Source organism: Ipomoea nil, unplaced genomic scaffold (assembly GCF_001879475.1).
Source record: "Ipomoea nil cultivar Tokyo-kokei standard unplaced genomic scaffold, Asagao_1.1 scaffold3238, whole genome shotgun sequence".
In the NCBI taxonomy this organism is placed as follows: Eukaryota; Viridiplantae; Streptophyta; class Magnoliopsida; order Solanales; family Convolvulaceae; genus Ipomoea; species Ipomoea nil.
Window position 1 is genome coordinate 229,843 of NW_017619666.1, and position 22,537 is coordinate 252,379.

The window sequence follows — 22,537 nt, forward strand, 5'->3', positions numbered from 1 at the left end:
ACACACATCCTCCACGCGAGAGGTTTCAGGATGAGTCCAACATTTGCTACCCAGTTGGGGTATACCACTTCCCTAGGTCGGGTTTTCCAAGCCGCTAAACATAAGATCATCGGGAAAGATCCGGGGTCTATGCAATAAGGCTACTAATCACGCCTCTGGTCGATACTTCGTATTATGGTCGGTCCGAGTGATTCTGGGCTGGGAACGATCCCTCTCGGAGACCCGACCCAACACCAACCAGGTAACGGTACGTGTAAGTCCGGTATACTAGCCATCACGTACCTAATGGAGTAATGGTAAGTGACCGCACATGAAGCATTGTCCGCACGAGAACCTGACCGGCTGACCCTATATATGTACGTTTGTATGTGTGTATGTGTGTGTGTTGTGTGTGTGTGTACGCTCAGGAGATAACGGATGCCTAGGAAAGAACTGAGAACCAATCGCATTCGTCCACGTGTCTAGATTTAACGATCAGATGTAATTAAAAAAAAAAGATGCGGGGCATTTTTGTAAATAACTCGAACTTTGGTGCAAGTAACTGGTGCAAGTGTGCAAGTAAAAAGTGCAAGTAAAATCTTTTAAAAGTGCAACAATTTTCACTTAATAATGCAAGTAATATACCTTTCACATTTGTGGTGCACTTAATGATAATGTTTTGTGCAACTAATGATAACATTAGGTGTACTTAATATTGATGCTTAGTGTATATTATTTGTTGCACTTTTAATACATTTTACTTGTAATTAGGTGCTCAATATGAAATTGTTACTTTCACTTTTAACACAATTTACTTGCATTTTAAAGTTCAATTATTTACAAAATGTCATCGCATTTTTTTTGTTAAAAAAAACAGTATTTCTGATCTGTTAGATCTGGATACATGGACGACTGCGATTGGTTCTTAGTTCTCACCTAGGCGTGTGATTCTCGCCTGATCCGTCTCTACAAAATGGGGTCTAAAGCTTTAAAGAAGTGGAAGGTGGAAATTAGTGGTACTCACTCTTTACCATAAACCTAGTTTAACATATTATGTACCTTCAATTTATTTACAAGCATATAATTTGTTAACTATATGCACATAATATGTTAACTGGAAATACATAGTTTAAATGTCATTTTGCATTAGGATCTAGAATGTAAAATTGGGCAAATTATATTATGCACCGCGCGTCTTTTTTTTTTAAATGAAAATTAACAGTGTTTATTTCCGCCGTTTCGCACCCTTTTGCAAAAAGTAACTCTGTTATTCAGTGTCATTTTGTATACACTGCAGTTTCAGTTGAACACAACTACAGTTTCATTTCGATATAACTATAGTTTCATTCGATATTTATAGACTCAAATATGTGAAAATGTTATTTAATTTTATTTTATATACACTATAGTTTCATTAAAACACAACTACATGATCATTTTGATATAATTACAGCTTCATTGTACAATATACACTCAAATATGTGAAATGTTATTCAGTTTCAGTTTATATACACTGCAGTTTCATTTCACTATAACTACAGTATCATTTTGATATAATTGCAGTGTCGGTTTGGATATGCTGTAGTGTCAGTTGGTGTTTAATACACCAAACAAACGGACTCCGTTAACTCTAACGGCGGGCCGTTAAAGAAACGGCGTCGTTTTTGACCGCGGTGCACATGCACCGCGGTCTATAATATAACGACTGGTAAAATTGACCCTCGTCCATGGTATAATTTGCCTTCCTAATATGAATTTTTTTATTTTTTTTTTATTTTTTTTTTATTTTTGGAGGTTGCGGCCTGCGGGTTATTCTTGCCAGGAACAAACAAACAAAAAAAAAAGATAGAAAATTTTATGATATATAGGAAGGTGTTTAATGCATTTTAATTAATGAATTGATAAATAATGGGGTATTAAAGTTAAAATTAAGGGAAAAATAATAGTCTACATCATTTTAATGAATGTACTAGCTATAAATATAATTGAAATTCCTGGGAGTTATACTAATTATTATGATTATTGAAGAACGCAATTGAAATCCTTGAGAAGTTATACATTTATGTATTGATAAGACCATTCATTATTTTTTGAAGCTCAATCTCTGCAATGATTTTTGAATATCTATCTATGAATTATTAAATTAATAAAAATAGATAAATATTGACAACAACTAATTACTAAAAGACAACAAAGACTTCCAACAATTAAAGTCAACCCTTATCTTCTACCTCTTTTACTCTCTACCGTCTATATCAACCTTCTAAAATCATCATAAATTCCATTAATGGCTCTTTGAATTTTCCAATTTACTTTTCACCATTAATGACTATTCAATGACCCAACCACTGCACGGATCCTTCAAATTAAAATCACTGGACGAAGACCCAAACATTTGGGTCTTCGTCTCTACAAAGACAACGACCCACGCATTGGTCGTCCAATTGTTATATCGTGGAATCGTGTTTACTTTGTAATTATAAAATTTTATGTTCATAATTTTTTAACTTCATATTCACAATTATTGAACTCAATATTCATAATTACAGAATTCTATATTTATAATTATTGAACTCTATTTTCATAATTATAAAATTCTATGTTCATAATTTTTGAACTTTTTTACAATTATTAAACTCTATATTTACGATTACAGAACTTTATGTTCATAATTATAGAACTCTATATTCATAATTAACTCTATGTTCATAATTTTTAAACTCTATATTCACAATTATGAACAATTTTGGAACCATGTCCATCTTGCAAGGTGGACACGGTTCCACAACATAATTTATTCTGTCACTAGGTTGTAAGGAACTGGGAAAACTAGAAAATATAAGGCATATGAGATATGTGATTAAAAATATTTTTTTTCTACAAATATGTATAAATATTAATTGTTTATTAGATTTGTTTTTGGAAAAAAATACTTTCAAATTTTTAAAAATTAAAAATATAACTTTAAAATTTTTAACTTTAGGAATTTTTTGTAAATTCGTGAAAGAACGCATTACAAAAATGCCAATCAATGTTTGAAAGCTTCCTTGCAACATAGGTTAGTAATGACTCTTTTGAATTAAGTAGTTTCTCTTCAATTCTCATTTGATTTTCTGACATTTTGACATAGAAAAGTTTATATGTGTTATAAATATATGGAATAAGGGTCATATAGGCCACCCAACTGCACACCAATATGCAATTAAGCCATCCAACTCAAAAAGAATGCAATTGAGTCCTTGAACAACACAAATTTATGCAATTTGACCCAAAATTTACTTGTTTACCCGAATAGAAGGTTATTAATTTAAAAATAATTTTTTAACAATAATTTACACTAGCTACCGTCTCCACTAGCGCGCTCTCCCACTAAGCAAAACCTGTAAACAAACATATAGATAAGGGATGGCACCCGGTCAGCGAATAATGCTGGTAACCTACCAATACGCGTTAAGTATCATATTATAGATAGATATAATCAAAAGCAGTTGAAACGGGGAATACCATATATAAATCATTTGAAAACCAAGAGTGAAACCACAGTAGACTCATAAGCACTCTCAACAAGGATTAAGACCAACAACCTCATCAAGATAAGAGAAATGACAAACAACAAGTGACAACACAACTCTAGGTGTAACCTACCCTTCACGAGGTAGTGTTCACCATAGACATGCTCAAAGCAAGGAATACAACAACAACATCATAATGATCAACACATCTCAATAACAAGTACCAAGTCCGACCTTATTCCATAGTACCACCCTTATTCCTACTCCCGGCCTTATCACAGTTCCAACCTGTACCTCCGAGTGCCACCCTGTACTTCTGAGTCCAACCTTTTACCTCCTAGGACCGTCGTCCCCCGCCAAACTACCGCCAAACAATACCACTGAACTCTAAGTATACGAGGGTACCATTAAATATCATAGTCACATACCGCCGAACTCATTAGCAAAGCTCAATAACAAACCACCAATTTCATCATAGTCACACATAGTCATCATCAAGAAGATTGAGGCTCATCAATAGCCCAATCAAGTATCAACAGAATTCAATGATCACACAGGATCCAATCACAAGAGTCAATCAAGAGAATTCAATGAATTGCAAGAGACAATACTCAACAATCACGGTGGACTCCAATCCACGACCAACACGATGGACAACACAAGTTGCCATCCTCAACAAGAAGGAACAAACTGCACATACTAGCATAACGACATCAAAACTGGCATGCTTATCAAACAGGCAAACCAAGATAATTCTAACGAATCACAAAGACTCAATCATCAATCCAACGAATCACAAGGTTGGACCGTTAGCACGATTCAAGACATCAAATCCTAACATGGATTCCTAACACATCGTTCTAGACATACGAAACATCAAGAAGGCACTCAAAGGCTCAACCATTCAACAAAGGAAGGCTAAAACATCAAATACCAAGAAGAAAGGATCACAGGGAAACAATTCCCCGATGTCAACATACGACGTTCTCTGTGGGTGGGACCACGGTAACGGCTACCCGTGCCCCTGCCCGCGGGGTACAAGCCCCGAATACCTGTGTTCCTCACGGGTAGGGGCCACAGGTAGCCGCTACCCATGCTCCTGCCCGCGGGGAACACGAAATCTAGAAATGAAATTAGTTTTGTTCGTGATAGAGTATGCAATGCAAGTAATGAATAAAGTATATATATATATATATATATATATATATATATATATATATATATATATATAGAGAGAGAGAGAGAGAGAGAGATTTTTATAGTGGTTCGGCAACAGTATCATACTCCACTCTCTCCTTAAACCCCAAAGGAGGAGGTTTGCACTATTCCGATAGTACAAAGGACGTTCAAGCCTTGAACACGAAGCCGACCTTGAACTCCAACAGGTTTTTCGACTATCACCAATCTACTCCGCCTCTTTCTACTTCTTCCTTGTAGAGAATACAGGGGTTGAAGAATAAAGTTTCTTCTTTCTCCAAGTAAAGAGCTTGGCTATGAGTGTCTTGATCTTCACGTCTACGCAGCACAAGCCTCTTGAAATTGGATGTGAACTTTTAAGCTTTTGATCTCTCTCATTGGTCATTAGATGTCAGCTTTTAGGATGCTTTGAATACTTAGAAAGTTTCAAGAAATTGACCAGCTTCTTCTTACTCTTTGAGTAGAGGTATTTATAAGCGCGTTGAAAAAGGTCCGTTGGAGGGAAACCAATTTCAAACGGCCATTACCCAGTTAGTAAAGACCAGCGGGTAATCCGGAGGTTAGGTAGACTTGTCAGATTTTCCAGCAGTTGGGGACTTATTTGGCGTTGAACATATCTTTTTGTTTTGCACAAAATGTCTAGGCTTTATCTACCAAAATAGGAAAAAGATCAATTTATTGGGGAATTCCAGGGTTCAAAGCACTAGACCTGCATGGGCATGCCAATGCCTGTGCGAGTGCACTGGCATGGCACGGGCACAAAGTGCCCGTGTAGAAAGCTAGCCGCGCTGGTGATTTATGCACGGTGAGCACACATGCGTACCACTGCCCGTGCATGGCTTTGCCTCCAGGCCCTCCACTCTACGAACTCCGTTCGTTTGTGCTCCTTTTGCGCGTCTTTTCCCAGGTTTGCTTCTACGTGTTCTTTTCCATGCATTTTTGCTCCGTTTTGCTAAGCTTTTTCTTCCTTTTCCAATTTCCTCTCTCAAGAGTGTATTTGGGTGCAACTGAGCATAAAACACATTTTTTTGTTAAAAACCCCAAATAAACACTTTGAAAAGAACCTAAAAAGGAGTTAAGAATGCATGGGATGAAATATAGTATAAAATAATAGTCATCAACCATCTATTCAAACATTGATTGAAATACTAGATTGGAGTCACACACCGTTAGTGGTTCCTTAAACGTCGATGCTGAATGCATCAAACTGGGTCAACAAATTGTGTGTGTAGTTCATTTCATATCATTTGATTTACATTTGTTACATATTCTATTATTGGAATAGTTAACTTCTTAGTTAGAACACAAATCAGTAAAGAAGTCCTATAAATTTGAATAATCCAATAAAATTCGAGAAACAGTGAAAGGGGCCCTTAGGGGTGGGGATTCAGCCTTTGGGTAAGAGAAACAGTGAAATCTTAAAGAAGTAACAGTGAGATACATAGAGATAAATTCAAGCATTCTATATTAAAAATATATATAAAAAAATTCAAGCATTCTAAAAAGAGTTCTCACTCGTCATCATCTAATTCATCAAAGATACTACATTTGAGCTTAACAAAGATCAAGATCTTTTCAAGTCTCATTTCGTTGGAAGATATTCAACCACTGTTGAATTTTATAGTTCTCTACATTGAGTGCTGATAAAGGATCGATGAGTAACAAGCTTAATTGGTGAAAGCGTTGTGAAAACATGAGCAAACAATGTTGGCTCTGTGATCAAAGCACTTGTTTCGTTCCAACTTGTTATTGTTGGGAGAACAAGTTCACTAATAAATTTCCACTTGAACAATAAGTGAAGTGTGTGGAGTAGAGGGATTACACCACCTTTGAACCATTATAAATTCCTAGTTTTTTTTTTTTTTTTTTAAACTTTATGCACTTTATTCACCATTGCATATTTCATTGCCAATTACTCAATAATTTTTAAAAATCAAAATTCCGTTGTGTAATGTTTTCTTAAATACTTCTAACATTGACTATTTAGTTAACTCTTCAACATAACCACCATTGGTACGTAGTACTAAAAAGTTAACTTACGTAGCCAACTTTTAAAATTGTTTATACCAAGTTTTTAAAGTTTAAAAAATCTATTCATCACCTAGATTTTTTACCTTTCAACTGGGACAATTACTTGTGCTCATTCATGTTGATGAATAATTACGCCATTATCTTAAATCAAAATGAGACAAATGCCATTAGATAATTATAAAGCATGAGAAAATTGCATTATTCTTATGTAGATCGATAAATCATATAGCACAACTCTAATTGTCTTTACTCTTTATCGAATAGATAAAATTATTAATAAAACAGCAATTTCTCATTATCATTCTTGGTTAATAATAATCCAGGATAGTACTCTTTGCTCGCATTACCCAAATATCATATCGTTGCTCAAGTTGAATTAATATTGGACCACCTTATGCTGATGATACTACAATTGGACTACGCACAACATGTGCCCCATCACTCCACGAGTACCAACCGAAGGTAGACCCATTTCTCTTTTCAACTCCTTTAGCTCTGACGATTACATGGAAGCTTTGCTTTTCTCCCTAGCTGTTGAACCTTAAGGTCATCGGAGAAATAGTAACGTCATAACCAAATGGCGGTGAAATTGTGACATTGTACATTGAGTTGTCTTTTCCAACATTAGTGACTGTTCTTTTAACTGTCATGGATCCTTTGAGCTTGGCTATTGATAATGATGGATAGTTAAGGTTACTAGCAGAGGCAGAAATTTCTGGGCACTTGAAAGAACCGAAATTTTTAAGATTGAAATTGCTGTTGCAAATAAAGAGAAGATAGTCTTCGTAACTTGCATCATAGACCAGCCCGGGATCTGCTGATTTTGACGGTAAAATATGCCCTGATCCATATTCAAATGGTCCGGCGGAATATCCATTTGACTTCTCTATTGGTGCCTCCATCACATTAATACTAGTTGCTACACACATACACACAAAAAATAAATAAATAAATAAAATAAAAACAAACAAAAAAGCAAAACAAAACAAAACAAAACAAAAAACAAAACAAAAAAAAAACAAAAACAAAACAAAACCAAACAGACAAAAACAAACAAAAAAAAAAGATAATTATATATTTTGGTAAATCTTTGGTTAATTCAGTCAAAATTAAACTTTTGAATTGAAATAATTGAAAATCAAATTTTCTAAAAATCTAGAATCAATTGGTAAATCGAACTTAATTTAGTTTATAATCTATTAGTTGAATTAAATTCCGATTTGACCAGGACTATGTGGTCTAATGGTATCCGGGTTGGACTTCCATTTGGAAGATTATGAGTTCAAGCCTCGGTGGAGGCATTATTGGTTCTTTGTGTTTCAGTAGGTTGAGAAAGTATATGAACAGATACTACAATGTAATAGAGCCAGTAACTTTCAAAAAAAAAAAAAAAAATTCCGATTTGAATGGTTAATCAAAACCAGAACACAAACAATCCTACCTATACTAGAGATGTAACATGGTAACTGCATACATATAATATGTTAAGTGCATAGACATAATATGTTAACATATATTTTGTGTCTATAATTACCATGTTATGTGTTTGTAGTTAACATATTATGTGTCTTCAATTTATTTACAGACAGATAAACTATTAACGGCAGATATAGAATATGTCAACTACAGACATATAATTTTTGGCTCAGAGTCCAAATGCAAGATTAACCCTGGTACATCGTATAAGAATTGTATTAGCTGCCACCTTGTAAAGTCAGGAGTATATTAGGAAAATGGCTATTTTTAGTATCAAATAAATTCTTTTGGATTTGGTACACAATTATACAAATTAATTAAGTACTATGTTCAAACACAAATGCTCAATGTTTTTGTAGTCTAATAAAACAATGGTAAGACATGTGGGCAAGACACAATAGCGAAGCATATATACCTGTGGTCATTATGGCTGATCTTATGGCTGCACTGCTCCAATGAGGATGAATAGCCTTAAGAAGGGCAGCTACGGCAGAGACGTGTGGGCAAGACATTGAAGTTCCTGATATTATGTTGTACTTTACCCGTCGAGGATCAGATGCCAAATTCGTGGGAGATGCCACCCCACTCCATGCTGCTAATATGTTAAATCCAGGAGCAGTAATGTCCGGCTGCAACCCACAAAGTGAAAAAAAAATAAAAAAATAAAAAATCACCCAATTTTTTTTTACTTTATTATACAAATAAAATTAATATTAAATAAGTTCATTAAGCAAACATAACATGTTTATTTTCTCAATACTACAAACGCATTTTCAAAATACATGTTTATTTTCACAATAATGCAACTACACTGTAATAATGGATCTCAAATAGATTCATTAATGAAACGCTACAGGTTCATTCTCACAACATTGGTGGTTTATTTTTATAATACTGAATGTTCATCTTACAATAATAATGTGACTACGTCATATAGTTGATGAACTAAAAATTGGTTCATTAAGAGAATATTGGAAGTTCATTTTTCACAATGCTGAATGTTCATTTTATCAATATTGCAAATTCATCAATAAACAACTAAGATTAAAAAACATTAATATGAGTATCATTTAAAAGATCTTAATGAGATATTTTTAATAATTTATTTTGTAATATTAATTTTATTTTTATAAAAAATAAAGAATAAAGTGTAAATGATAATATGCACAATGATGTCATTAATAAACCTACAATATTGTTATAATACTAAACATACTTATACATACTATTATAGTATTTTAATAATGAAACATAAGTGATAATAGTATTATAATAATGAAACATAATTGATAATGCAAGGTGGATTATGCTCTATGATTTAATTTGCCTAGATGTAAGCAGTAAGCTAAAGTACTGAACAGTAAAAGAAAACGAAAACAGTTGAGCAAGACATACCTTGAGAATGTTTGGTTCAACAGTATTTGGACCGCGGGAGCTGAAAGGAGCCATGACAGGTGCTGGCTTGGCTCCTAGGACCGTCTCTCCCGGAAGAAGAGTAGCCGTCGGATTCACATCGGTCCTTATGTATTTGAGAATCTCATTGAACTCGTAATTAAAAACAACAGTTGTCGGAGACAAAAATGCTTGGACTTGTATTTCATCAAATGGACTGAGTTGTATGGTAGCAGCGCCTCCAGCTCTTTGCACCTCTTGCGATGCTGATATGGTATCGCTACTCCGGCAAGCGACAATCCTTCCTCTTACGAGGTTTTCAGAAAGAGTACCAGCTTTGCATAGCCTGCATGCAGGATTACTTGATTGAATCCTCAATGTTATATATATATATATAGAGAGTACAGTCGCGCCTTCCCGTGCAATTAGTTTGGCCGCGCCAATATAATAGTTATTATGCAAATATGTACCAACAATGTTAAGAAATGCACAACAAAAAAATACACAAATTAGGTATGTATCATAAAAAATGCACCATTAAGTATGAATAAAAGCACCCCACACTGTTGGGAAAAGCACAATTAGGGTGTGCGGAGTTATGATGCATTTTTTTTTTTTTTTTTGGTGTTTTATGTGTTTTTTGGTGTATTTGTGGATTTCATTGTTATGCATTTTTCTAACACTATTGATGCCTAGTGGCCGCACGAAAAGACGTGACTGCATTTGAACTTTTATATTTATATATATATATATATATATATATATATATATATATATATATATATATATATATATATATATATATATATATATATGGTAGAGTTCCAGTGAGAACATGTCATTAGGTGAGAACGTGAGAACACATCTTGTGCATCCATCTAATATTTTTTAATGGTCTAGATTAGATTAAGTGTGTGCGAACGCGCATTAAATGTGTGCAAATGCGATTTAGTGTGTTTGCACACATTTAATGCGCGTTCGCACACACTTAATCTAATCTAGACCATTAAAAAATATTAGATGGATGCACATGATGTGTTCTCACGTTCTCACCTAAGCACATGTTCTCATATGATCCTAACTCTATATATATATATATATATATATATATATATATATATATATATGAATGCGAAATTGAGGCATGAAAAACTACACTTTTTGTTCCTAACTTATGATTCGTTCATACTTGTTGGTCATGCTTACTTCTAGTCTTTAAGTTATAACTAATGTTGCAAGTTTCATCCTTTTTTTCTAACAAAACATTTGATACAAAATTTACAATATCAGGCATAACTTATGGATAAGAAGTGAGCACAACCTGTTAGAAAAAAAAATGAAATTTGCAACGTCAGTTATAGGGTCACTACTGGAAATTATGAAATTTTCGACCACCTGAAAGTGATCTTAAATCAAGTCGAAAACCTTATTCCGACCACTTTTGGTATCCGGAAAAACCTTTGTTGCTATTTTCAACCACTTTTTGGTATCAACTTGATTTAAGATCACTTTCAGGTGGTCGGAAATTTCATAATTTCCAGTAGTGAGTAGGGACAAGAGGTGCACCCCTGTGACTTTCAAATCTTTCAAGAAACTATGTATGAACAAATACTACAATATAAAATATGTATGAATAGATACTACATTGTAATATATACCCAATAGTAAAAAACAAAAGCAAAAACAAAAACAAAAACAAAATAAAAATAGGTACGAATCTTATTAATATTTATAACTTATGGAAAAAGGTGTAATTTTAGTTTGTATAAAATGAAATAGATTGTGTGCATGAATGCATTATATTTTACCCGCTAGTAGCGCTATTGGTCTTTTCAGGAATTTCTACATCGCCCGCGTAAACTAGTGGAAGCATCTCTCCTCTCATATTAATAGGAGTGATTGTTTGTCCCTGTTTGTGAACAAAAACTATGTTACTCATATGTAAGTCATAGTTTACTGTTAAGATCAAGTATTTATCACTAATTAAGTTAAAAGTTATATCAAATAGTAAATATATAACTTTATTTTATTATATTTGAATAATAGGTAGTCTCACATTTAAAAGAGGGTATTATATAAGATCCTTTTGATCTCTACCCAACAATCCACCGTCGCTGAACTTGACCGTTCAGGCCTCCGCTCAACAGTTAAAAAATTTAATTAAGGATTAAATAATTCATCAAAAGAAAGTATCAATCAGATACTATCTTATAAACAAGTATGGGTATTTCAAAAATAAAATTCATCAAATTAAAGAAAAAAAAATGCAAGAACAGAACAGAACCAAGTTAGTCAACCACAAACTTACAAATTCTATCCAAACTAGAGCGGCGGTCTTACCTCAATAACCATGCCGTTTCCTAGCTTTAAAGGTGACAAAAACAATCGATCCATACTGCTTGCCCCCACCGTGATTATCCAAGGCGCCACATTTTCCACCGTGGATTTCTTGGGTCCATCATTGCCGGCACTGCATGACACTACAATGTTGTTCTTCACTGCGTGTAATGCTCCGATGGCTATGGCATTTTGTGTATGATACCCTTCTTCAGGCACGGCACCCAGGGAAACGCTGATTACATGGACGCCATCGGAGATTGCCTGGTCGAATGCTTTAAGAATGTCACCGTCTTGGCAACTGTCTCCACTGTGGTCGGGAAGCCGCCAGCAGACCTTATAGATTGCGAGGCGCACGAGTGGTGCCCCGCCGGAGGCAGTCCCATTGCCGAAACCACCGTAAGCGGCAGCGTTAGGAACTCTCTGACCTCCAACGGTTGATGCCGCGTGAGTTCCATGGCCATCAACATCTCTTGCTGATCTGTAGTCTATTTTCTGGTTGAGGGGACCATAGGTAGTTTCGAAACTCTCCAGAAAATATTGAGCTCCAATTAGTTTCCTGTTATACGGAGTATTATTTAGGGTTGCTCTAAAAGCAAAAGACTAGAAATAGAAAGGTGATGACATAAAGGGTGTGTTTGGTTCGCACATGGGAATTGGAATCGGGATGTGTATCAAATACTTGGTAATGGTAATGAGTTTTAGTAAAAGTATTTAACATGTTTGGTAATAGGGTGGAATGGGAATAGTTAGTAATAGTAGTGCTTGAGAATGAATAAGGAATGAAACCCTTATTTTATTTGGATATGAGTTTTTCAATTGATGGGGTATTCGAAACCCGTAGTGTTCTAAAAATTTATTAACCAAACAATAATAATCACTTTCATACCCATTCCTATGGGCAAAACCCTTCAACCAAACACACCCAAAAGTCAATAGCAGAAATGTTGAAAAGATAGGGAATGTAATTGCCAGAATACTCTATAAAAGAATAACTTTCAAGCGATAAAGAAGAAAATTATTTTAATAACTCCTCTTTTGTATAACATAGGGTGTGTTTGGTTGACATGTTTAGCTCTAAGGAATGGGCAGGGACGAAGCAAGGAATTCTGTTGAGCGGGGTGAAGAAACAGGGACGAGTCCATAAATTTTTTCGAGTGAAGACGAAACATGAAAACAAAAAAGATCATTTAAAAAAAAAATTACCCAAGAAATATACATGTAAATATTGTTGAATATGAGTGAAAATAAAACACATCAAAATTTTATAAAAATATTCATAACAAAATATTTGAAACATAATTAATTTGATAAAATAATTTGAATAGAGAACACATTATAAATTAAAAGACAACTCACTTATTGCAATGAGATGAGGTAAAGGCATGACCTTCTTTGCATACTCCTTTCCACGAAAGAGGTATCGGTGCATGTTCCATACCTCTGTCACTAAAACTTGGAGACTCTGGCCACACACCTAATATCAACAATGTAAATAAATGGAAGAAGTTAAAGTATTTAATTGGATGGGGATATGAATTAAACTAAGAAGTAAAGAGATTTTGGGTGTAATTAATCAAGGTCTTGTAGATTTTTGTAAACGTTTAAAATAATCAATGTTTAATGACTTTTATAGAACATTTTTTTTGACATTGTATAGAGTTTGTAAAAATTTATAAAAGTTTTAAATCACAATATTTACAAATCACTTATAAAAATGATATTTTAAAAATATTTTTCAATTTTTGAAAAGATAATTTTTTTGAAAATAAAATTATTCATTATGCAGTGTTATCATCTTAAAAATAGGAGAGGAAGAAGAAGATCGTAAAGAAAGCTCAAATAAAACTAAAAATAAATAAGGGTCAAATTAGTCAATGACACAAAAAATACAATTGGACCATAATTACTAAACTAAAAAAATGTAATTGACTCCCCCAACAAACCACCTATAATTGCGTTAAAAGTGACTTGTCCTCCATAGAGCCATCAAAACGGGTTTTGCCCGCCTGCCCCTACTTAGGTAGGAACTGAGTTTAATTTCAAAAATAGAGACTCGTCAAAGAGCAGACTTTTTGGCATCCGAGCTTGGCGAGCCGTGGGCTATATATATATATATATATATATATATATATATATATATATATATATATATATAATGTTTGATGAACTTGGTTGGGTGGTGGGGGCTCGCCTAGCCCACGGCCCAAGGGCGGAGCGGGACGGGCCAGCAAAACCAAGGCCCGTTAAAGAGCGAATTTTTTTGAACCGTCCTATCGGCCTGTTTTGACAGCTCTAGTCCTCTCGGTTAATCGCTAATATGGCGGTTAACCTTTAATAAATTATTTTATTTATTTATTAGTTTTAAATATTAAAAATAGGAAAGAAAAAAAAAGCAAAAAAAAAAAAAAAAACCCAACCCATACCCTCTATCCCTCCCCTTTGTCTCCAACAAGAGACGAAGCCAGCCAGCACTTTGTCCCCAGCCGGAGATGATATGCACTTCAAATCTAGCGAAGTGGAAGTATAGTTTGTCTCTAGTTGGAGACGAATTCTACAGTTCATCTTTGGTCGGAGACGGAGTTTACACTTCATCTCAAGCTGGAGACAAACTGAAGTTCGTATCTAGTTGGAGACAAATTTTACAGTTCGTCTCCAAGCGAAGACGGCACTTTGTCTCCAATTGGAGATGAATATGCAATCTGTCTCTGCCTAGAGATAAGCCTACACTTCATCTCTAGTCAAAGACGATGTGCAGTTCGTCTCTAGTTGGAGAGAAAGTTTAGCAACGACAGAGGACAAGGTGAGTGTTGGGTTTTTTTTTTTTTTTAATTTTTAATTTTTTTTAATATTTAAAATTAATAAAATAAATAATTTATTAAAGGTTAATCGCCTCTTAACTTGTAGAAACACTCAATTTTTTATTCAATTGTATGATTTTGATTTTTTTAAAGAGTCAATTACATTTTTTTTTAGTTGAATGAAGTTTGTAGTTCAATATATCCTCTTAGAGCAAATAAGCTCTAATAAACTAAAAGCTAAACAAATACCAAAATTTCATAATATGCCTTTATAATATCAACTTTAATTTGACATTAGAATGACGACTATTTTGTTATAGGAAAACATTTCCTTGGTTTTTACCTCCAATGATGTGGCTTTCATTAATTGGTGCTAATGAATTGACTAACTTTACCACTAACTAATAAATAAATTTAAATATCGATCGGATGATGATATCTCAAGAGAGGAAATTTGTAGGAAAAATATTCGACAGATTTGTAGCATTGCTCTTTGTTATATTATATCTCTTTTTTTTTTCTTTTTTTTTTTTTTTTTCAAATTTTAGGCTTTTAACAAATAATTACTATCAATTATTATTTATAATTTCTTTCCAAATATTTTATAATAATATACAACAGAATCAAGCGTTTACCACTATGTCAAAACGTCAAAACATATAATCAATACCGAATTTGCAGCTTTATTTCATTAATACTTGCTTAACCGTTACTACCATATTTTGATGACAAGATATTGGACTCGATCTTTCAAGGTTTTTCCTAATAATATATGAAGCATCATTTTTTAATAGATTTTAAATAAATTTATGTATTTCAATTGAGAAAAATTAATTAAATTTGGTTGACAAAAATATTAAATTTTATAATAAATTTAAAGATAATCTCACTTTTCACCAAGCAAATGAAAGCTAATGACCTTGTGGTCTAGTAGCACCAAATTTCTTTCCTACAGGAAATTGTGGGGTTGAATCTCAGTATATACTTTATCCAAGTAACTTTAGGAGAAAAAAAGTTCAGAAGTATATTTGAGATATACGAATTTAAAGTATTATACTTTGGAAAAAAGAAAGTGTATAAAAATCTTTGTATGAAAAGAAGTATATAAAAATCTTAATAGTATCAAATTTGTAAAGACGTACTCCTTAAAATTAAAATTAAATCAGAATTTGAATGAAGTGAAGTATCTTACCATAATCCATGATACCCACAATCACATCCTGTCCACCACGTGCTTTGTGCAACAGTTCTTCTCTGCCCATGGGATTATTACCATTTATTTCTTCAAGTAAATTGTTAAAATCCCAAGATCTGGTAGTATGAGGTCTTGTTTTTAAGGGACTGTCATGAAACACTGAAATAACACCTTCCATTCCTGTTCAACACCCAACTTTTTATTGGTAAATGAACGACAAATTAAAAGTAATAGTACCATGGTGGTCATAGTGTTATGTGTTTACTCCAACATGCGTTTTAAAATGTAAATTTGTGTTCAGCTTATTAATTTTTATATCACTCGAGCTGTGTTCAATGGGCTCGAATTTAGCTCAAATTTTTGAGCTTGAACTCGAGTATTTTATTTTAAAATTCATTTATATAATACTCCGTATATATTTTATATTTTATACATGCATTATATATTATAATAATATTTAATTATATAATATAATTTGAGAGCGGTTCGACATGTCATGAGCCAAATGTATTTAAGCTCAAACTCAGCTCAGAACAAGCTATGCTCAAACTCAGATTTTATGAATCTCAAATAAAATTTTGACCGAGATGTTTGGGAACGGCTCATGAAGGACTTGATTCGTTTACACCCCTAGTCCAACGTATTTATACCTGATATCCTGTCGGCTTCTTGAGGGGTAAGCCAAGCCGAGAAGCCATTGATAACGTTCTTGTAGCTGTGAACTAGAGACGCTTTAGTTTCTTCTGTGGAAGCCTTGACAGAGTGGAGAAAGGAGCAATGGTGATCTTCTATTTCTTTGAAAGATTTCCCCCCACTGTGCTCCCCAAGGTATACCACATAAAGCTGCAGATAATAACATATCGACCAAAAAAGAACTTCAATATATATATATATATATATATATATATATATATATATATATATATATATATATATATATATATATATATATATATATATATATATTCAGGGAGAAATATACATTTATATATTGATCAAGCTAAGCATGTAAAGGAAAAGAGAGATGAAATATGAGACCTTTCTCTCTCCGGATGAAGCAGCTAGGACATTAAGAATCACAAGAAGCAGAACAATGAAAGAGTAATTCTTCATTTTCTGATTCCTTCAATTACTCTTTGGCTCAGAATATAATTGAAGTAGTGAGTGTAGCAACCATCTCCCGCATGTGCTATTTATATAGAGTTGCCCCGAGCCACAATTCAATATTTGAATTGATCACTCGTGTGTAACAGCCTACAAATTACATAAAAGAAAAGTAAATTTTATAGACTTAATAACAAAGAATATATTGTAAAAAATTAGACTTAACTTGTTGCTTTTAGATATGAATATTATACTCTAGCTACTCAACCATTCATATTGGACAATATTTACAGAAATTTTAACTATAGGTGAAAGGCATATTATACCACGGACCAGAGTCTACCATACATTGTAGACACTAGTCCAAAATAAAATTCAAATAATGTGTCTGTAATTGTCTAATTGACATATCTTGTACTTTCAATTGACAGTATATGTGAATCTAAATAAAAACATATATTATTGTAACTATAGACACATAATATGTTAATTGTAAACACATAATATTTTAACCACATACTTTATGTCTGCAGTTAACATATTACATATTTGTAATTAACATGTTATGTGACTTCAATTGTTTACAAGGACATAAATAGTTAGCTGTAGATACAAAATATATTAATTGAAAAATATAATTTTTTTTATCAGAATCTATAATACAAAATGAACCCTACTCCATGATATAACAATCGGAGATGAAAGAGTTCAGTAGCGATCATTCTAATCACAGTACCATCCCTCCAACTCTTCAATTTTATTGTTCATCCAATCAACTAATAATACTCCATGACATTTCATATTAACATTTAGTAAATTAGATCTTATTGTTTACAATAAATTTAAATTAAACAAAAAAATTAAAAATAAAAGTGAGGGTGACTGCTCAAACGCGAACGTGGACTTGAAAAGTATGAAGGAAAGTTTTTGCTCTGCGGTATATTACATACCGTACTCCACGTATTCTAATTATTAGCTTGTGCATCACGGCTATATGCTAAGCGCGTCGTTATTAATTTTTAAATATAATAGTACAATTGTACCTTTATACTCTATAAATAGAGAAAATTTCAATTTTGGTCATATCACTATAAAGGCTTTGTTAATTTCAGCACTTGACTTTCAAAAGTGTCAATTTAGTACCTTGAGTATGTAATTTTTGTCAATTTTGATCACTCCGGCTAAATTGCCGGACAAATTTGGCCGGAAAACCTTAATCCCACATTTAGTCTATAATCTGAGGGACAAAATGGTCTTTTGATCCTTTCTCCTAATTGGTGTTGACCCGGTTCATTGACAATTGGTGTTGACTTGGGCGTTTCTCAGCATCCAAACCGCAGCGTCGTTAGCATTGGCCTCACTCTCAATCCGTACAATCAGTCTATCCATGGCGGCGCATCTAGCGCTCTAGAACTCCTTTAATCGGGCCAAGCTAAGCATGTTCTGAACGATGTTCTTCCTCAGGGAGCGCCACACTAGGCCGTAAACCGCCACGTTCACGCAAAACTTGTTGCTGCTAAAAATGGTTCGGGTCGGATTTTCCCTCGGGCGGCTGGTGAAAATCTATCCTTTCACGATGAGAGCCTCGTGGGCTAAATCAGCACTGATGATTATAACCATCGTCCTTGTTCCCATTTTGAGAGTGAAAATGGGGCCACATTTCGGCTTCAGATCTCTCATGTACTTCAAAAACGTCTTCCTAGATCGAGCCACCTGGAACAGGTTTCCGACGGTCCGAGAGGCAAGTGGGGCTTATTCTTGGACTTTGATTTTCTGGAAAGCAACACTGCTATAAATCAGCAATTCTCGGACTACTTTTTTTACCACCACAAAATATGGTCGCAAAAAGTGATTTTTTTTCCATTTTTCGTCAAGCACTAGAGTTGTCGGAAAGTGGTCAGATTTCTGACCACTTCCAAAGAGTGGTCGCAAATTTCCGACACACGCAAAGGTGGTCGGTAAGTTATTACGATTTTTCTAGCCATGTCCGCAATAATTAGCGACCACCTTTTGTGGTAAAAAATTTCCGACCACTCTTGGTATGTGGTCAGAACTCTCCGACCACATCAGTTGGGTGGTGGAAATTCCCTACGGTATTTTTTTAAAACAAATTTACCCCTACGCAACAACCTCTCTGGAAAAAATCGATTGTTTTAACGTTGTGTCAGTTAGAACGTTTTTTTCCCTGCAGCACTATTTGACTGCATGGAACACTTGCCTGTCCATCTTCCTTATGAAACACGTTTAGGTGGCCCAGTACAACATCGTTGGATGTATCCATTTGAAAGATCCCTCAACCACTTGAAGTCCAAAATGAAAAATAAGACATATGTTGAAGGTTCAATTGCTGATGCATATATGCTTGAAGACGCAAAACACTTTGCATCATTTTATTTTGACGATGATGTGCAGAGTAGAAGAACAAGAATAGGTCGTAACCTAAATGATGACGACATTGATCCTAACTTGCCAGTTACTTTGTCAATATTTAATCGACCAGGTCAGTCGATGGGCAAGAGACAAATAAAATTTTTGAGTGTAGATTAGTGGAATTCCTTTAAGTATGATAGAAGGATCTCTTTTTTATGTTACAAGTTACTTTTGAAATTTGAAGTCTTCATGGTAATTCTATGAGCAATCTCCAATCTGCATGATTGCCCATTATGGTAGGCTAACAAGGTTAATCACTGTGAGTTGCTGGGTAGGAATGATATCAAACTCCCTTTTTGTAGCTTTATGAGATGCTATTAGAATGTATTTTGGAACAATTTATTATATTCTATCTTTTGTGGGGTTTAACAGCCTAAGTTATATCGCCAAAGAGGAAAAGTTTGATATCCCAACCTCCAACACAACCCTGACAGTTGCATAATAGTGATTGGGAGCGTACTATGTCGGCATCACTTACTTCAAATGAAGCTGATTTGGAAGGATGATCACCTACCCCAAATATGACAACAACACCTCCAACGCGCAATCCGAATCCAAACGACAATAGGATCTTCATTCGTCCCATTGGCACAAAAGCGTAAGTCTTGAAACATTCATTTTTAAATATACATATTTCAATGTGAGTTAAATGAAATTATAATCATGATGAACATCAATATACTAAGTTTGCCATTATTGATTTAGGTTTGAACCTTGCAGTGGGCATAAAACTTATCATAGAAAGCATCACCCGGTACTTCCCCGAGGCTGTCAAGACGTACAACGGTGCGCCTCAAAGAATGAAAGATATGTGGTTTAATGAATTTAAGGTAAATCACGGTATAATTGCAATTGAGACAAAAATTCTTACATATGTTTACTAATTACAATTTGTTTTTTTTTTAAAAAAAATTTTATCAAAGAAAGCTTGTAAGTGGAATCCAGAAGATGAAGCGGCCATCCAGAATATATATCATAAAAAAGCTGCCAGAAGACTTTCTGACAAATTGGGACAGGTGCGCGTCAAATTAGCAAATGGTGAATCACCACCGCTATGGATGTCTGCTCCGGTTCTGGCTCAGTATCACAGCATTTAGGACAAGGAAGAATTTAAAAAGACATGCGAGAAGAGCAAAAAGAATAGAAATTCAGATTGTGGGGAATTAGACCGTCGCTGCACACGGGATGTTCAATCTCGACTACTGAGTTTAGGCGAAGATTAGTAAGTCATTTAATACTATTTAAATACAGTTCCAATTTTAACAATAACATTAATGTATGGTTTATTGAATTATTATTGTTGGATAGAAAGAAAAGCTCGGAGAGAAGCCCTCACATGCTGTTTTGTTTTAAGCTACAGTGCTACACACAAACGCAAAAAAAAAAAAAAAAAATCGGTGAGTTTGTGTGCAAAAAATATCAACAAATCATGGTAAGAATCTCAATTCCTATTATCTCTTATCATTAAATATAAAACTATGCTATAGTTATATATTTCCAAATGATTTTACATATCCTTGACTGTGTTTTGCTTGAATTGTTCATGAAATTTAGATAGTAAATTGTAGAATGTGGGGCTGCTCTAAATGCTAAATGTGGGTCTATGGGTCTATGCTGCTGTATTTTGGTCTTTTCTTGTAGGTTTCTATAATTTACAGTGGGTTCATTAATTTTTCCAGCTTGAAGCAAGTGTTATTCCTGATTCGAACCAGTAAAATGAAATTAAATTGGTTCGAACCAGTTTACTGGAATTTCTAGAATGAAATTCCTGGAATGAAATTCCAGTAAAGGGGTGGTTCACTGGAATGAAGTTCCAGAGCACCCCTTCAAAAATTCCAGTGAACCAGTTCACTAGAATGAACTGGAATTTCATTCCAGCGAAGGGGTGGTCTACTGAACCAGAACTGGTTCACTTCTATTGGTGAACCAGTTTACTGGAATTTAATTCCTGTAAAATGGTTCACTGATCATTAATAATTTTAATGCAACAGGGTATATAACTAGTGTAGCGTTGAATATATTTGTGTTTAGATGGGGGTCTGTAAAATATGAGTGAACTGTAAAATATGAGTGAACTGTAAAATTTGAGTTTGTTACATTGTTAATATATGAGTGAACTATTACATTGTTATATATGAGTGAAATGTGAAAATGTTTGATTCATTTGTTCAAATTGAAACTTGCTTTCTTATTAGTTAACATTTGCTAATATATGAGTTTTAAAAAATTGTCTATCAATATAGGAAACTGCAAGTCAAAGGCAGCAAACTAAACCACAACTTGACCAAGAAACTATTTGGTATGAGGCAACAGGTGGTCTAAAAAAAGGAGGTTATGTGTGTGGTTTTGGATCAGATACCCAAAACTACTTTCTCGAGACAGTGAGGCAAAAAAAGTTGGGACATGGAGAATCATCCTCACATGCAGCTTGTGAGGAAAGAATTAAAAAATTAGAGCAAGCCAACGAGGAGATTAAAGAGCAAAATAAGAAGATTATGGAGTTGTTCCAAGGCATATGTGGTGCACATCCGGAGTTGTTAACAATCTGTTGCTCCTACAGTTTATAGCAATCATAGTGGTGTTGGGTTAGATAATCTTGACTAAGTACTTGTTAGAACTTGTGATGTTAATGTTGAAATATTTGGAATTGTAAGTAACTATTACTTTTTCAAATGTAAAGTAGCTACTACTTTTTGAATTGTGAACATGCAATTAAAATTGTTAGTTTTTGGTAATATTACATTGTTATAAAAGTACTATTTCTTTAAAATTACTATTGCAAGATATATAATATGTATTAAATTAATTGAGCAGCGAAATGAATTTTTTAAAAATTAATTTTAAAAAATATTTTTCACTTGCGTATATACGAATTACATTTTCCGACCACCAAATGTCAACCAGCCAACTTTCCCCTGCGACAAAACTTTCCGAATACTCTATTTTCGTGGTTGGTGTTTTCGACTACTCTATATAGTGGTCGGAAATTCTGATAACCGTTTTTGCGGACTCCAAAAGTGGTCGGAACAGGGGTTTTCGACTCAATTTTTGCGATTTCCGACCACTTTTTGGTGGTCGGAAAA

General features: G+C 34.0%; 1 protein-coding gene and 1 long non-coding RNA gene across 2 annotated transcripts; one reads left to right on the top strand and one right to left on the bottom strand.

Annotated features, from left to right (window-relative positions):
* Positions 1-6,964: 6,964 nt before the first annotated feature.
* LOC109168947 (subtilisin-like protease SBT5.6) lies at positions 6,965-17,073 on the bottom strand. The gene is made up of 9 exons (XM_019317812.1): positions 16,959-17,073; positions 16,571-16,763; positions 15,918-16,100; positions 13,284-13,401; positions 11,928-12,483; positions 11,396-11,496; positions 9,591-9,933; positions 8,611-8,824; positions 6,965-7,638 (listed from the first exon to the last, which is right to left on the bottom strand). Exons 1-9 carry the CDS (start codon positions 17,031-17,033, stop codon positions 7,247-7,249), a joined length of 2,175 nt encoding a protein of 724 aa, XP_019173357.1. The 5' UTR covers positions 17,034-17,073; the 3' UTR covers positions 6,965-7,246.
* Positions 17,074-19,848: 2,775 nt separating this feature from the next.
* On the top strand, positions 19,849-20,565 carry LOC109168948. Its single transcript, XR_002052141.1, has 3 exons — positions 19,849-20,052; positions 20,160-20,284; positions 20,378-20,565. It is a non-coding gene; the product is annotated as an uncharacterized LOC109168948 (long non-coding RNA).
* The last annotated feature ends 1,972 nt before the right edge of the window (positions 20,566-22,537 follow it).

Bases quoted from the DNA above. Each gene is read 5' to 3' on its own strand.
- LOC109168947 (XM_019317812.1), bottom strand. From the start codon at position 17,033: ATGAAGAATTACTCTTTCATTGTTCTGCTTCTTGTGATTCTTAATGTC. The intron at 16,101-16,570 runs GTATAAATACGT...GGTGTTGAACAG, and splicing joins AGAAGCCGACAGGATATCAG to GAATGGAAGGTGTTATTTCA. The intron at 8,825-9,590 runs GTATGTCTTGCT...TGTGGGTTGCAG, and splicing joins TTGAACCAAACATTCTCAAG to CCGGACATTACTGCTCCTGG.